At 63.7% G+C, this 13404-nt stretch overlaps 1 protein-coding gene across 1 annotated transcript in view; it reads left to right on the plus strand.

The window, feature by feature from the left end:
* The first annotated feature begins 6 nt into the window (after window positions 1-6).
* Window positions 7-13404, plus strand: part of RRP12 (ribosomal RNA processing 12 homolog) — a 15897-nt gene continuing 2499 nt past the window's right edge. Inside the window, 24 exon segments of the mRNA XM_025215624.1 lie at window positions 7-90; window positions 2091-2167; window positions 2386-2491; window positions 2831-2947; window positions 3088-3226; window positions 3600-3727; window positions 4061-4159; window positions 4253-4344; window positions 4602-4713; window positions 5050-5147; window positions 5344-5458; window positions 7941-8083; window positions 8347-8468; window positions 8802-8866; window positions 9779-9941; window positions 10228-10382; window positions 10699-10766; window positions 11013-11106; window positions 11420-11578; window positions 11735-11815; window positions 12016-12121; window positions 12286-12393; window positions 12680-12837; window positions 13196-13356. Of these exon segments, the coding sequence (XP_025071409.1) occupies window positions 2091-2167; window positions 2386-2491; window positions 2831-2947; window positions 3088-3226; window positions 3600-3727; window positions 4061-4159; window positions 4253-4344; window positions 4602-4713; window positions 5050-5147; window positions 5344-5458; window positions 7941-8083; window positions 8347-8468; window positions 8802-8866; window positions 9779-9941; window positions 10228-10382; window positions 10699-10766; window positions 11013-11106; window positions 11420-11578; window positions 11735-11815; window positions 12016-12121; window positions 12286-12393; window positions 12680-12837; window positions 13196-13356 (2666 nt within the window). The 5' untranslated portion in view covers window positions 7-90.

Raw genomic sequence — 13404 nt, forward strand, 5'->3', positions numbered from 1 at the left:
CCGCAGGTGTGCGCCGTGCTGGCGGCCGTGACGGAGGTGATCCGCGCGCAGGGCGGGAGCGAGACCGAGACCGAGTACTTCGCTGCGCTGGTGAGTGCCCGGCCGTGCCCCCCGCCCAGCTCGGCCGCACGGAGCTGCTCAGACCGGGCGAGGGGTTTCTGCGAGGAGTGGGTAGCAGGAGGGGGAGGAGGCAGCCTGGTGACCGAGGAGGCCGAAGCGCTTTGTCACCTGGGTCTGACCGGCCAGGGCCGCGCCGCGCCGTGCCGCGTGGGGAGGGGGGAGCAGCCCGCAGCGGTGAGAGACCGGGTTGGGAAAGCTGGACGTGCGCAAGTCCACGGGGCCGGATGGGATGCACCGAGGGTGCTGAGGGAGTTGACTGATGAGACTGCAGAGCCACGGGCCATCATCTTTGAAAACGCATGGTGATCAGGAGAGGTCCCGGATGACTAGAAAAAAGGCAAAGCTAGTGCCCGTATCTAAGAAAAGGAAAAAGGACTACAGACCGGGCAGCCTCACCTCAGTCCCCAGAGAAATCACAGAGCGGATCCTCAGGGCATCCGTTGCTAAGCACTTGGGGGAGAAGAAGGTGATCAGGAAGAGTCGTGGTGGATTCACCGGGGCAAGTCATGCTGGACCAACCTGATGCCTTCTACGAGGGGGTGGCTGGCTCTGTGGATGTGGGCAGCCCGGGGGATGTGGTGTACCTAGATTTTAGCAAGGCTTTTGATACGGTCTGCCACAGTATTGTCGCAGGTGAGCTAAGGAAGTACGGGCTGGATGACTAGACTGCAAGGTGGACAGAAAACTGGCTGGAGCATCGGGCTTGGCAGGTAGTGATCGATGGCTCGATGTCTAGTTGGCAGCCGGTATCCAGTGGAGTGCCCCGGGGTCGGTCCTGCGGCTGATTTTCTTCAATGTCTTCTTCAACGACCTGGAAGATGGGATGCAGTGCACCCTCAGCAAGTCTGCAGATGCCACCAAGCTGGGGATGTAGCAGATACACAGGAGGGCAGGGCTAGGATTCGGAGTGACCTGGACACACTGGAGGACCGGGCCAAAAGAAACCTCATGAGGTTCAGCAAGGACAAGTGCAAAGTGCTGCACTGAGGAGGGAGCGATCCCCTGCACCGGTGCAGGCTGCGGGGGATGGGCCGTCTGGAGAAAAGGGCCTGGGGGGACAGGGGACAAGAAGCTGAACAGGAGTCAGCAGTGTGTCCTTGGTGGTGAGGGACCGGACTGGTGAGGAGAGGCTGAGGGACCTGGGCTGATTTGGTCTGCAGAAGAGAAGACCGAGGGGGATTGAATAGCAGCCTTCACCTCCCTGCAGGGGGGCTGCAAAGAGGATGGAGCTGGGCTGGTCTCAGTGGGGGCAGGTGGCAGGACTCCAGCTGCAGCAAGGGGCTGCAGAGCAATGGGCTCCAGTTGCAGCAAGGGAAGTTGAGGTTAAATATCAGGAAGACTTTTGTCACGAGGAGGGTAGTAAAACACTGGAATGGGTTACCCCGAGAGGTGGTTGGGAGTTTTCACAACCCAGGTACACAAAGCCCTGGCTGGGATGACGGAGTTGGGGCTGGTCCTGCTTGGAGCAGGGGGCTGGACTAGATGTGACCCCCTGAGGTCCCTTCACACCCTCATTTCTATGATTCTAAGTGCCTGGGGTCCCCCGAGCCCATGTCCTGGTAGGTGCCCTGTATCGGTGCTAGGCCAGGGCTGCGGTGCCCCCTCTTGTAGCCCCTCCCATGGACAGGCCTTGCCTGGGGGGCTCTGGGCTGCCCCGTGGGCTTGGAGCTTGGCTGCATCCTGGCAGTGTCCCCTGTTCCCGGGTGCCTCGGTCACAGGGCCCGGCAGGCACTGCTGGGACCAAGGCAGCTGCAGCCGCGGGTGAGGGCTGCTTTCTCCTCCTGGCGCAGGGCGTCAGGGAGCAGCTCCCAGTGCCCCCAACCGCCTTGGCAGGCAGCACCCAGCTGGCTCAGGGTCATTGCAGGGCTCTGGGGGCTTTGGCCAGCGGCAGATCCCCCTGCTCCCGGCTTGGCCTGTCTGGAGGCTGGGCTGTGCCCGGGAGGCCTGGCTCACCCGCGTCCTTTCTCTAGATGACCACGATGGAGGCTGTGGAGTCCGCGGAGTCGCTGGCTGCGGTCGCCTACCTGCTCAACCTGGTGCTGAAGCGGTGAGTGCCTCCATCTGCCCTGCACACGGGCTGTCTCGGCTGCCCAGGGGCAGAGCCGTCCTGGGCCTTGTAGGGCAGTGCTGTGTGCGTGTCCTCAGGGGCAGATGCAGCAGTGGGAGGGTTTTGGGGCTGGGGGAGCAGATGGCTTGGAGCACTGCCCATTTCCATGCCCGCATTCCTCCCCCATGGCCGTGCTGATGCCCCCATCTCCACCACAGGGTCCCGGCACCCGTGCTGAGGAAGAAGTTCTCCGATACCTCAAAAGCCTTCATGAGCATCCTGGCCTCGCAGGCCGGCAGCAGCTCCACCTCTGCCTTGCGCTGGGTGAGTGTCTCCGGGGGCAGTGGGCGCTGCCCTGGGACCCCACAGCCCCTTTCTAGGGCCTGGCTGCCCCAGGGCTCCCTGCTGAGCCAGCAAAGCGCTGGGTGCTGTGGGCCCTTGTGTCCTGAGCCTGCAGGGAGGGGTGTCAGCCCCCCAGGCGCTGCTAGCACAAGGTGCAGACTGTTGGCACTGGGGGACGCCAGGTGCTGACCGTGTTGGTGCCCTGGCAGATGCCTGGTGGGGTGGGAGGGTGCCCGTGTAGGTGGCTGGGGTGAGGGTCAGGGGTGCTGCCTGCTGGCTCCATGGGCCCCATGCCAGCGCCCTTCTGCGTGTCCCCAACAGGTCGTCTCCTGCCTGGCCACGCTGCTGCGGAAGCAGGACCTGGCGGCCTGGAGCTACCCCGTCACGCTGCAGGTCTACCACGGCCTGCTCAGCTTCACGGTCCACGCCAAGCCCAAGGTGAGTCATTGGTGCCCCACAGCCCCTCCTGGAGCCTCCCTGCTGGGTCTGGTGCCTGTGATGCCCTGGGAGCGCTAAGCCTGGGCTCCCTAGCACCGGTGCCTGGCTTCAGGCGGGCTCCTCACCTGCTCCCCCCACAGGTGCGGAAGGCAGCGCAGCATGGCATCTGCTCCGTGCTCAAGGGCAGCGAGTGCCTGTTTGGGGATGCAGCCCCCGAGCACCACCCGGCTGCACGCTCCACGGCCAAGTTCTGCGTGCAGGAGATTGAGAAGGCCGGAGGTGCGGGGCTCTGGGAGGTGGGGAGGGGTTTATGGGGGCTGGGGAGGGGTAACCGGTTGGATCATGGGCCTGTGTGGGGGGGCAAAGGGTGGGGGTAACGGGGTTGGTGGAGACAACAGGGCTGTGGGGGGCGCGTGGCTCCAGGGCAGGGGCTCAGGGGAGTTGGGCCGGGGCCAGGAGCCTGCAGCAGGACATGTGGCTGGGAGGCATTTGGGGCTGCTGAGGGCAGTGGCCAGTCTGAGGCTGGAAGCTGAGCCCAGCCCAGCATCTGTGCTGAGCTCTGCGGGGAAGGAGGGGCAGGCCCAGCTCTGGGCTGCAGCCCCAGGGCTGCTGCTCGGGGCCATGCACGTTCAGCACCTGCTCAACCCCCCAGGCACCAAGGAGGCCACGACCACCCTGCACGTGCTGACGCTGCTGCGTGACCTGCTGCCCTGCCTGCCCGCGGCCGCCACAAAGACCTGCTGCGAGACCCTGCTCCGCGTCATGACCCTCGGCCACGTGGTGAGGCCCTGCCTGTGGTGGGGGGCAGATACTGGCTATTACCAGCACACCGCTCCCAAGCTCGTGCCCTGAGAGCAGGGCCCTGGCCCCCCTCTCGTCCCCGCGCTCTGTGGCCGAGCCCAGGTCGGGGCTGGCAGCGGGCTGCAATGTGCAAGGAGCCCCAGGCACCACCTGGGACATAGCTGGACCCCCCCATCTCCAGCCACAGGGCTCTGCTGGGGGTCAGCCCAGTGCTGGGGTGCGAGTGGGGGGGACATGCACATGGCTTAGGAGCCTGCGGGCCCTGCCTGGTGCCGACACCTCCCTGCACCCCTGATGCCATGTCTCTTGCAGCTGGTGACGGCGTGCGCCATGCAGGCCTTCCACGGCCTCTTCAGCGCCCAGCCCAGCCCTGCCTGCCTCCCTGCTGAGCTCAACGCCCAGATCATCACGGTGAGCGTGGTGGGGAGGGGGTTGCTGGAGCTGGGGGACCAGGGGAGAGGGGCCGTGGCTAGGCCCTGCTCACCCCCTCTGCCCTGCCCGCAGGCGCTGTACGACTACGTGCCCAGCGAGAGCGACCTGCAGCCCATGCTGGCTTGGCTGGCCGTCATGGAGAGGGCCCACATCAACCTGGTTGGGTGCGATCTCTTGACCTGCTGGGCTGGGGGCTGGAGGCAGGGGTCCCTCTACTCGCTCTCTGCCTGGGAGCCTAGCACTGGCCCGGCTGGAGGCTCTGGGGTCTCAGCTTGGCCTGGTGCAGCAGCTCTTGCTGTTCTGGTCCAGTCCAGCCTGGAAGCAGCCAGGGGAGGGGATGGCTGGTGCCAGGCTGATGGGAGCGGCTGCGTTGGGGGGCAGGGGGTGTGCAGGGGCTCTGCTAGCCCCACCTGTGTTGCAGGCTGCAGAAGGAGCTGTGCTGGGGGCACCTGCCCCGGCTCTTCGCGGCTGCCATGACCTGCCTCCTGTCGCCACACCCCCAGGTGCTGTCAGCCACTGCACAGACCCTCAAGGTACCTGCCCCAGGATATGGGGGTCGTGGGCATGTCTGGGAGCCCAGGGCCAGGCTAGGGCATCTGCCCCCAGGGCTCTGGGCTGGTGGTGCATTGCACACTGAGGCCTCCAAGCTGTTCCTTCCTTCATGGAGGGCTGGGAGCCGAGCAGGATGGGGCAGTGGATCAGGGCAGCCCCGGGGCGAGGGAGCAGGCCTGGGAGGGTGGCGGCGGTGGGGCTGTCTCGAGGGGGAGGGCCTTTAGGGGCAGGCTCGGGGTGTGAGGGAGGTAGGGACCAGAGTGGGGTAGGGACAGTCCCATGGGTCCCATCTGACTGGCTTCCTCTGGCTCCTGCAGGTGCTGCTGAGTGAGTGCGTGGCCCCCCACGTGACCGACTTGGGGCCTGTTTCCACCTCCGCCTCTGGCCCCGCCGCCTCTCTCTGCAAGATGTTCAGGTACAGGGAGAGGGCTAGGGCTGGGGCCGTCTCGGGGGGGACCCTCGGGTGCTCTGCACCCACCCGTGTTCTTCACATCCAAGCTCTCACAGCTGGAACAAGCCCCCCTCTGTTCTGCTGGTGCTTCTGACATCCTCCCCCCTGCTCCTTGCCCTGCTGGGGGCTGCGCTGAGCCCCCTGCCTCCTGTCCATGCAGGGCGGTGGAGGAGGGGCTGACGTACCGGTTCCACGCGGCATGGGCACCCGTGCTGCAGGTGCTGCGGGCCTTCTTCGAGGCATGTGGGAAGCAAGGACACCCCGTCATGAGGAAGGTGAGGGGCGGGGGCAGGGAGACTGTCCCTGTTAAGAATCATAAGACACGAGAGTTGAAGGGACCTCGGGAGGTCACATCTAGTCCAACCCTCCGCTCGGAGCAGGACCAGCCCCAGCTACAGCATCCCAGACAAGGCTTTGCCTAGTTGGGTCTTAAACGCCTCCAAAGATGGAGAGTCCCCCACTTCTGTGTGTAACCTGTTCCAGTGCTTCACCACCCTCCTTGTGACAAAAATCTTTCTAGTATCCACCCTCAACTTCCCTTGCTGCAGCTGGAGCCCATTGCTCCTTGTCCTGCCATCTGCCTTCACTGAGAAGAGACCAGCTCCATCCTCTTTGCAGCCCCCCTGCAGGGAGGTGAAGGCTGCTATTCAATCCCCCTCACTCTTCTCTTCTGCAGACTCAATCAGCCCAGTTCCCTCAGCCTCTCCTCACCAGTCCTGTCCCCCAGCCCCTGAACCATTTTCACTGCCCTCCGCTGGACTCTCTCCAACGTGTCCACATCCTTTCTGTAGTGGGGGCCACAGCTGGACACAGGACTCCAGATGTGTCCTCCCCAGTGCTGAATAGAGGGGAAGAATCACTGCCCTCCATCTGCTGGCACCGCTCCTACCCATGCAGCCCGGGATGCTGGTCGCCTTCGTGGCAATAAGGGCACACTGCTGGCTTATTACCAGATTTAGTTGTTATAAGACTTTAGGCCGTGGCACTGAAGTCACAGATGCTAGAGTAAGAACAGTTGGTCTGTTAAAAGTAGTCACATCTACTCAGAAAACCTTGCCTGCCTGAGTGAGAATAAGGCAGACAAGGTTCCTTGGGTGAATCTGATATCTTTTATTAGACCAACCCAAATAGTTGGATAATAGTTATTAAGCAAGCTTTCGAGTTCAAAAACCCTTTGTCAGGCTAAGGAGGTTTCAGCAGTCGGTGCGTGCTCTTCCTGGATGGGATGACAAGTGAAGAAGCCAGGGGCTGGGCTGGGGAGTCACTTGCCAGGCAGATTATAATGTGTCAGAAACCCAGCGTCTATGTTTAGTCCCTGATCTCTAGTATACAGGAGGTTGATGAAGTGGAGTTCATAGGCTCGTCTCTGGGAGGTGTTGTGTGAGTTTCCCTTGAGGATCAGGACTGAGAGATTGGAGAGAGAGTGGTTTTCTTGTGAGAAATGTGCCCCCACCGGTCATTGGGTATTCCTGTCTTTGATGGATTTCCGGTGTGCATTCATTCTGGTGCGCAGTTGTTGTCTGGTCTCTCCTACATATCTTCCATCAGGGCATTTGGTGCATGGGATGAGGTATACTACATTCCTGGAGGTGCAGCTGTAAGATCCTGGGATGCTGATGGCTCTGTTGTGGGGTGTAGTAATCGTGGGGGTGGTGGAGATGTGTTGGCAGGTTTTGCATTTCTTGTCCTGGCACGGTCTGGATCCTTTTGGTGTGTTCTGGGCTTGAGGAAGCTTGCTTCTGGTGATGAGGTTGGCGAGGTTCGGTGCTTGTTTGAAGGCTAGGATGGGTGGCTCTGGGAAGATCTCTTTAAGAATAGGGTCTCTGTCTAGTATGGGTGGCAATTGTTTGAGGATTTTCCGTACAGGTTCAAGGGAGGGGTGAGTAAGAACAAGTCATTCTCTGAAGACAGCATTTATTGATTTTTTTTTTTTTTTTTTTTTTTTCAAAAAAAAATTCTTTAATTGCAAGCTTTCGGGCACAAACACCTTTCATCAGGCATTGAAGAAAAGATTGTAAAAGTTCTCCAAGGTAGAAATGAAAGTTCATATTTCCTAGCTTTTCACAGAGGAGTCAATAGGTGGAAAACTCCTCTGGTCAGACCGTTCTTAGCTGGCAAGGAGTCTCTCACCACACCTCTTGTGAGGTTCTGTGACGATGCAAGTTACTTTGAAAGAAAGGTAGGAACAGGATCTCAGGTTTCAGGTGGTCAGAGTTGCTTCTTCCTTGGGAAATCATGAAGATTTCATTTAAAAAATGTAGTTCCCCGCTTTCTTTGGTCCCCCAGCCCAAGCAGTCTGGGACCCTCCCCTGCTCCCTTAGCTCAGTCTGCAACATACCCATGTGATGACTGTGCCAGGCCTTTTGCCAACGGGTTCATATTCAGCTTATTGTCCATGGCATCCCCAGGCCCTTTTCTGCAGAGCTGCCGCGTGGCCATTCAGTCCCCAGCCTGCACCGGTGCGTGGGATTGCTTCTGGGCCTCACAGGTGCCTTGCATAGAGCACAGCAGTGATGGTGCTCTCTGCACAGGGCCCTGTGCTCACACACGGGCCTGGGCGGTCCAAAGCTGCCCTGAGGGCTCCCAGGGTGGGAATCCAGCGGCTGTCACAGGCTGGGGGCTGCGTCTGGCAGCAGAGGGCACCAGGCTGGGCTGCGGTCTCTGCCACGCGTTGGCCACATCCACGTGCAGACAAGAGAGGACTGGAGAGTTGTTGGGGGGGGCCCCATGACCATGCCTTCACACTTCCCCCCCCAGTGCCTGCAGTCCCTGTGCGACCTGCGCCTGTCCCCGCACTTCCCCTACACCACTGAGCTGGATGAGACGGTGGGGGCCGCTGTGGGCACCATGGGCCCCGAGGTGGTGCTGGAGGCTGTGCCCCTGGGCATTGATGGCCGGGAGTGAGTATGGCCGCGCCGTGGGGGCTGGGCCTGGTGGGAGCTCTGCCAGGAAGGGGCAGTAGGAGGGTGTGGGGGGAGGCCGAGGCTCCTGGCTCGGGTGGATGAAGCCCTTTCCCCCAGGCAGCTGTGGCCAAGAAGAGCCTCGGGGTGGGAGGGGAAGCAGCTCCTGCCCACAGTGGCGAGGGGCTGGCACCTGCGGGGCCTCGTGGCGCCAGCCCTGGCTCGCCTGGGCCCAGCCCGGCTGACCTGCGCCCTCCTGCCAGGGAGATGCTGGACTTCCCGCGCAGCTGGCTCCTGCCCGTGCTCCGGGACCACATCCGCGGCGCCCGGCTCGGCTTCTTCACCAGCCACTTCCTGCCCCTGGCAGCCGCTCTGAAGGGCAGAGGTAAGGGGTGGGCGGGGGGAGAGCTCCGGGGTCCCCTGCGTCTGTGGCTGTGCAGGGGTCCCTGCCCCTGTGTGAAGCAGGCAGCGCCAGGCAGTGAGGCCGGTGCCATTGGGGTAGGGGGGGCAGAGGGGTCCTGCTGGCCCTGCCCCCCACAGGCTGAGCATGCTTGGCCCCTGTGTCCAGCTTGTCCAGCCAGTGCTGCCCAGTCTGTCTCCCCAGTCCAGGCCTTTGCTGTCTAGGGCCCAGCTGCCTCCCTCCATGCCACAGCTCTGCCTGCTGCCCCCCTGGGGGGTCCGCTCCCACCAGGCTCACAGCTCGTTCTCTCCACTGCAGCTGTGGAGCTGGCTCAGGACGGGAAGACGCTGGAGTCCAAGATCTATGACACGCTGCAGGGGCAGGTGAGCTGTGGCTCCCTGGTGAGGCCAACAGGTGCCCCAGGGTCCCGGGCGCAGGGCCTGTGCCAGGCTCGGGCACAGCTGCTGCGGCCCTGGTGCAGGTAGCCGTGGAGGGGGGGATGTGGGGGTGGGTGCCAGGGTCCGAACGTGAGACCCGTCGCGGCTCAGTCCAGCCCGGTGTCCTGCCTTTCACCACAGTGGAGTCGGATCACCGGGTGCTGCAGGGGAGGATGGGCCGGGCCAGGCTCGTCTCGTTGTAGCTTCCAGCACTGGGAGGTTGGGGGCTCTCTGCACAGCCTCCCACCACTGTTTGCCGTGTCTAATACCTGCTGGTAGGACTTTATTTCGTAAAGTCCCAGGGCCGTGAGGCTGGTGGGCACCTGTGGGTGTCACAGAGTCACAGACAGTGAGGGTGGAAGGGAGCTCAGGAGGTCACATCTGGTCGGACCCCTGCTCCAAGCAGGACCAGCCCCAACTACAGCATCCCAGGCAAGGCTTTGTCTAGCCAGGTCTTAAACAGCTCTGAGGATGGAGACTGCACCACTTATCTGGGGAGCCTGGTCCAGTGCTTCACCACCCTCCTCCTGAGTGGGTATTGGGAAAAACTCAACCTCAACTTCCCTTGCTGCAGCTGGAGCCCATTGCTCCTTGTCCTGTCGTCTGCCCCCACTGAGACCAGTCCAGCTCCGTCCTCTTTGCAGCCCCCCTGCAGGGAGGTGAAGGCTGCTATTAAGTCCCCCTCAGTCTCCATTTTTCTTCTCATCACATCTTGTCCAGCCCTGTCCTTAGGCAGGATCGGTCCTGTCCAAACCAGCCCAAACAAACCCCTTAGACCTGATGGGCCCTTTACCCTGCCTGGCTCCAGCACCCAGAGTTCGGCCCCTTCTCCAGGGTCAGTCTCTGTTCACCTTCCAGGTGTGGTCGCTGCTGCCTGGGTTCTGCCGGTGGCCCACGGACGTGGTGAGCTCCTTCAAGGGGCTGGCGCGCACCCTGGGCACGGCCCTCAGCGAGCGCCCCGACCTGCGCCTCCCCGTGTGCCAGGCCCTGCGCACTCTCATCACCAAGGGCTGCCAGACGGGTGAGTAAGGGGTGGGTGGTTCAGGCCAACATGGCCGGGGACCTGGTGTCATGCCCCAGGGCAGGGGAAGCTGGGGGTGGTGAGGCTGAGACAGGGCTTAGCTGCCAGGCCCATTGTGTAATGCTGAGTCCTCCCAGTCCTACCCCTGGGCAGGCCCCCTGCCTCAAAGGGCAGGCCTGGCACGCACAGGGGTCACCCTGCAAGCCCTGGAGGGGGAACACGGGCAGGTGCCAAGGCCCTGGGCCCAGCACAGACCCTCACGGCCCCACCGGTCTCTGCCTCCCAGATGCTGAGCGGACCGAGGTCGGCCGCTTCGCCAAGAACTTCCTGCCCATCCTGTTCAACGTGTACAGCCAGCCCGGCGACGACGGGCGCAACTCGGCACATCGGCGTGCCGTGCTGGACACTGTCCGCGCCTACCTCACTGTCACCGAGCAGCAGGTGAGGGGCAGCGCGGGGCGGCCTGTCAGTGCCTTTGTGGGTAGAGAGGGAAGGACCTGGTGCCACAGGATCCGCACAGCCCTGGGCTGGGATTGCTGTGGGAGCCGGGCAGAGCCATGAGGAGGGGGGTGTGGATGCAACACGGCCTGAAGGTGCTGGAGCAAGAGACCCAAAGGGACTGAGCTAAGACCCAGGAGCCCCTCCATGCTCGAGCCCAGAGGGGCCGGACCAGGTGCAGCAGGGGGCTCGGGGCATCCGGAAGAGCTGCTACTGGAGCTGACCAGTTACTGGCCCTGACCTGGCCCTTGTTCTGCAGATGGTGTGCGGGTTCCTGCAGAAAGCCAGCGAGAAGCTGAGCAGCCCCGACAGCTCCGAGTTCACCAGGTAATGCCTGCTCCCTCCCAGTGAGCCCCAGGTGCTGCCTCCCTGGGGGATCCGGCACCCCCACGAGGGCTGCGCTCACCACTGCCTACCTAGGCAGGTGGCTGCCACTGCCTAGAGCCCCCAGGTCCTGCCCCCCTCCCCAAGCTGGCTCCAGGCACCCCCTATTCCCCATGGCTGTTCACTGGAGGGAATGGAGCTGGGGAGCAGTGCCCAGGCCAGCCCCGGACTCGCCCCTTCCCCGCGCAGGCTGTCCATCCTGGACCTGATCGTGGCCATGGCACCCTATGCCGACGAGCCGACTCTGGACGCCCTGTACCACACCATCCAGCCCTCCCTGCAGGTGAGTCATGGGGCGAGAGATTCCACCCTGGGGTGGCTCGGGAAGAGAGGGGCTGGGGCGCTCCAGGGTCGGGGCAGGAGGCCCTGGGCTGGACAGGTTTGTGTCTCCAGGGTCTCCACCACAGGTCGGCTGGGGTGGAGGCAGGATCCCTGGGTGCTCGGAGCTGCTGCTTCCTGGAGGGAAGGTGCGGGGCACGCACGGCCCATGCGGCCCTCCCCAGCTCAGCAGGGGCTGGGACCTCTCCGTGTGCTGGGGGAGGGACGGGGCGGACACGAGGCCCCTAACCAAGCCCATCCGGGCGCTGCCTCTGCAGACCAAGGAGCACGGGGTGCAGAAGAAGGCGTACCGGGTGCTGGAGGAGGTGTGCGCAGCACCCCATGGCCCCTGCCAGGCCTTCGTCCGCAGCAACCTGGGGGAGCTGAAGACGGTCCTGCTGGACTCCCTCAAGAGCGCTGCATCCCCCGCCAAGAGGGTACAAGGCTGGGTGGGGCGCAGGGGAGGCACGTGCTGGGTGGCCAGGGTCCCTGGGGCGTGACCTTGGGGGCACATAGGGCACGTGGCTGGGTGTGGGGAGCAGGGCCTGGGCTTGACATCATGGCACTGTCCCTATCTCCATCTCCATCCCCAGCCACGGCTCAAGTGCCTGTTCCACATTGTGAAGCAGCTGACAGCCGAGGACGAAGCCTTCATCACGGCTCTGGTCCCAGAGGTGAGGGGGAGCAGGGCTGAGGAGCAGTTCTTGGATCAGGTTCTGGCTGGGGCTGGTCGAGTCTCTGGTGCTGGAGCCCGATGCCTAGTCTGGCTGTGGCTCCTCCGTGGGGAGCTGCCCCCAGCTGTGGCGGAGGCCTGGCCCAGCCTGGGGGGCAAAGGGTGGATCTGTGCTGGGCGCTGAGGGTGTCGGTCTCCCAGGTGATCCTGTGCACCAAGGAAGTGTCGGTGGGCGCCCGCAAGAACGCCTTTGCACTGCTAGTGGAGATGGGCGAAGCCTTCCTGCGCTTCGGTCCTGCCCCGCAAGGTGAGACCCACCCCTCCTGGCCTGCGCAGTGCCCCCCCAGCACCCTGAAGCCCCCCCGTGTTGGGCCACGGACTCTCTACAGTCCCTGGTGCTGAGTTCCCCCCACATGCCCTCCTGGGGTGGGGGGGGCCAAGCCCCTCGCTGACCTGGCTGCCACCCCACAGAGGCCATGCAGCGGTTCCTGCTCCTCGCCTACGCGGGGCTCACGGGCTCCGTCGCCATGATCAGCTGCACGCTGCTGGCGCTCACCCGCCTCCTCTTCGAGTTCAAAGGTAAGGCTGGGGTGTGGGGGGGCTGTACACTGCAGGGCAGCTGGCCGTGGGCATGGGACCCTCGGGTTGGAGAGGCCTGGGGCTGAGCCCCTTGAGGATGCAGAAAGGGCTCTGCAGCCCCATGGTGCTGTGGTGGGGGGAGCAGGGAGGTTTGGGGGTGCAATGTGGGCCCATCTGGGGGATCTCTTGCTGGGGAGAGCTTGTCCTGGCCCCTGTTGGGGCCAGAGCCCCTCTGCCAGCGTGGTCCCCAGGGTGGGCGCAGAGCTGAGCCATGCCTGCCCCACAGAGCACCTGGGCCCGGGTGAGACGGGTCAGCTGCTGCAGAGCGTCTGCCTGCTCCTGGGCTCCCGCACCCGCGACGTGGTCAAGGCCGCGCTCGGCTTCCTCAAAGCCGCGCTGCTGCTCGTGGACGTCAAGCTGCTGACCACACATGTCCCCACCATAGTGAGTCCACCTGGGGGGGTGCATGTCCTTCCTGCCACCCCAGCCCTGGCCAAAGGGGCTCCCACGGTGGGGGACAGGGCTCCCTTCCCAGCCCAGCAGCTGAGCTGCCCCAGCTTGGTGCACAACCTACCTGGGGGGCAGCAGTGGGGCCGGGTCTCAGGGAAGAGTCCTGGGTGGGGGCGCTGGGGATCAGCTCTGTCTGGGGAGGGAGGGGGCCTGTGGTCAGGGTGGTGGCAGGGCTGGAGAGGAAGGCAGGGAGGGATGGGATGGGATGGGATGGGATGGCAGATGCTGTGGGGCAGGGTTAATGGGGGCCAGGGGCTGTGGGGGGCAGGCCTGATGACCCCTGTCCCGGCAGCTGGAGGCCGTGGGGGCCCTGTCGGACGACATGAGGCGTCACTTCCGCACGAAGCTGAAGAACCTCTTCACCAAGTTCATCCGCAAGTTCGGGTCAGTTGTGGAGGGGGTACAGGGGGCGCAGCTCCAGCTCGGGCCTTTTGTGACGCTCAGGGCTGCAGGGTAGGAGCTGCATCCGGCCTGTCGCTGCGGCGGGGGGGGGGGGCGGGG

Source organism: Alligator sinensis, unplaced genomic scaffold (assembly GCF_000455745.1).
Source record: "Alligator sinensis unplaced genomic scaffold, ASM45574v1 scaffold859_1, whole genome shotgun sequence".
NCBI classification, from domain to species: domain Eukaryota; kingdom Metazoa; phylum Chordata; order Crocodylia; family Alligatoridae; genus Alligator; species Alligator sinensis.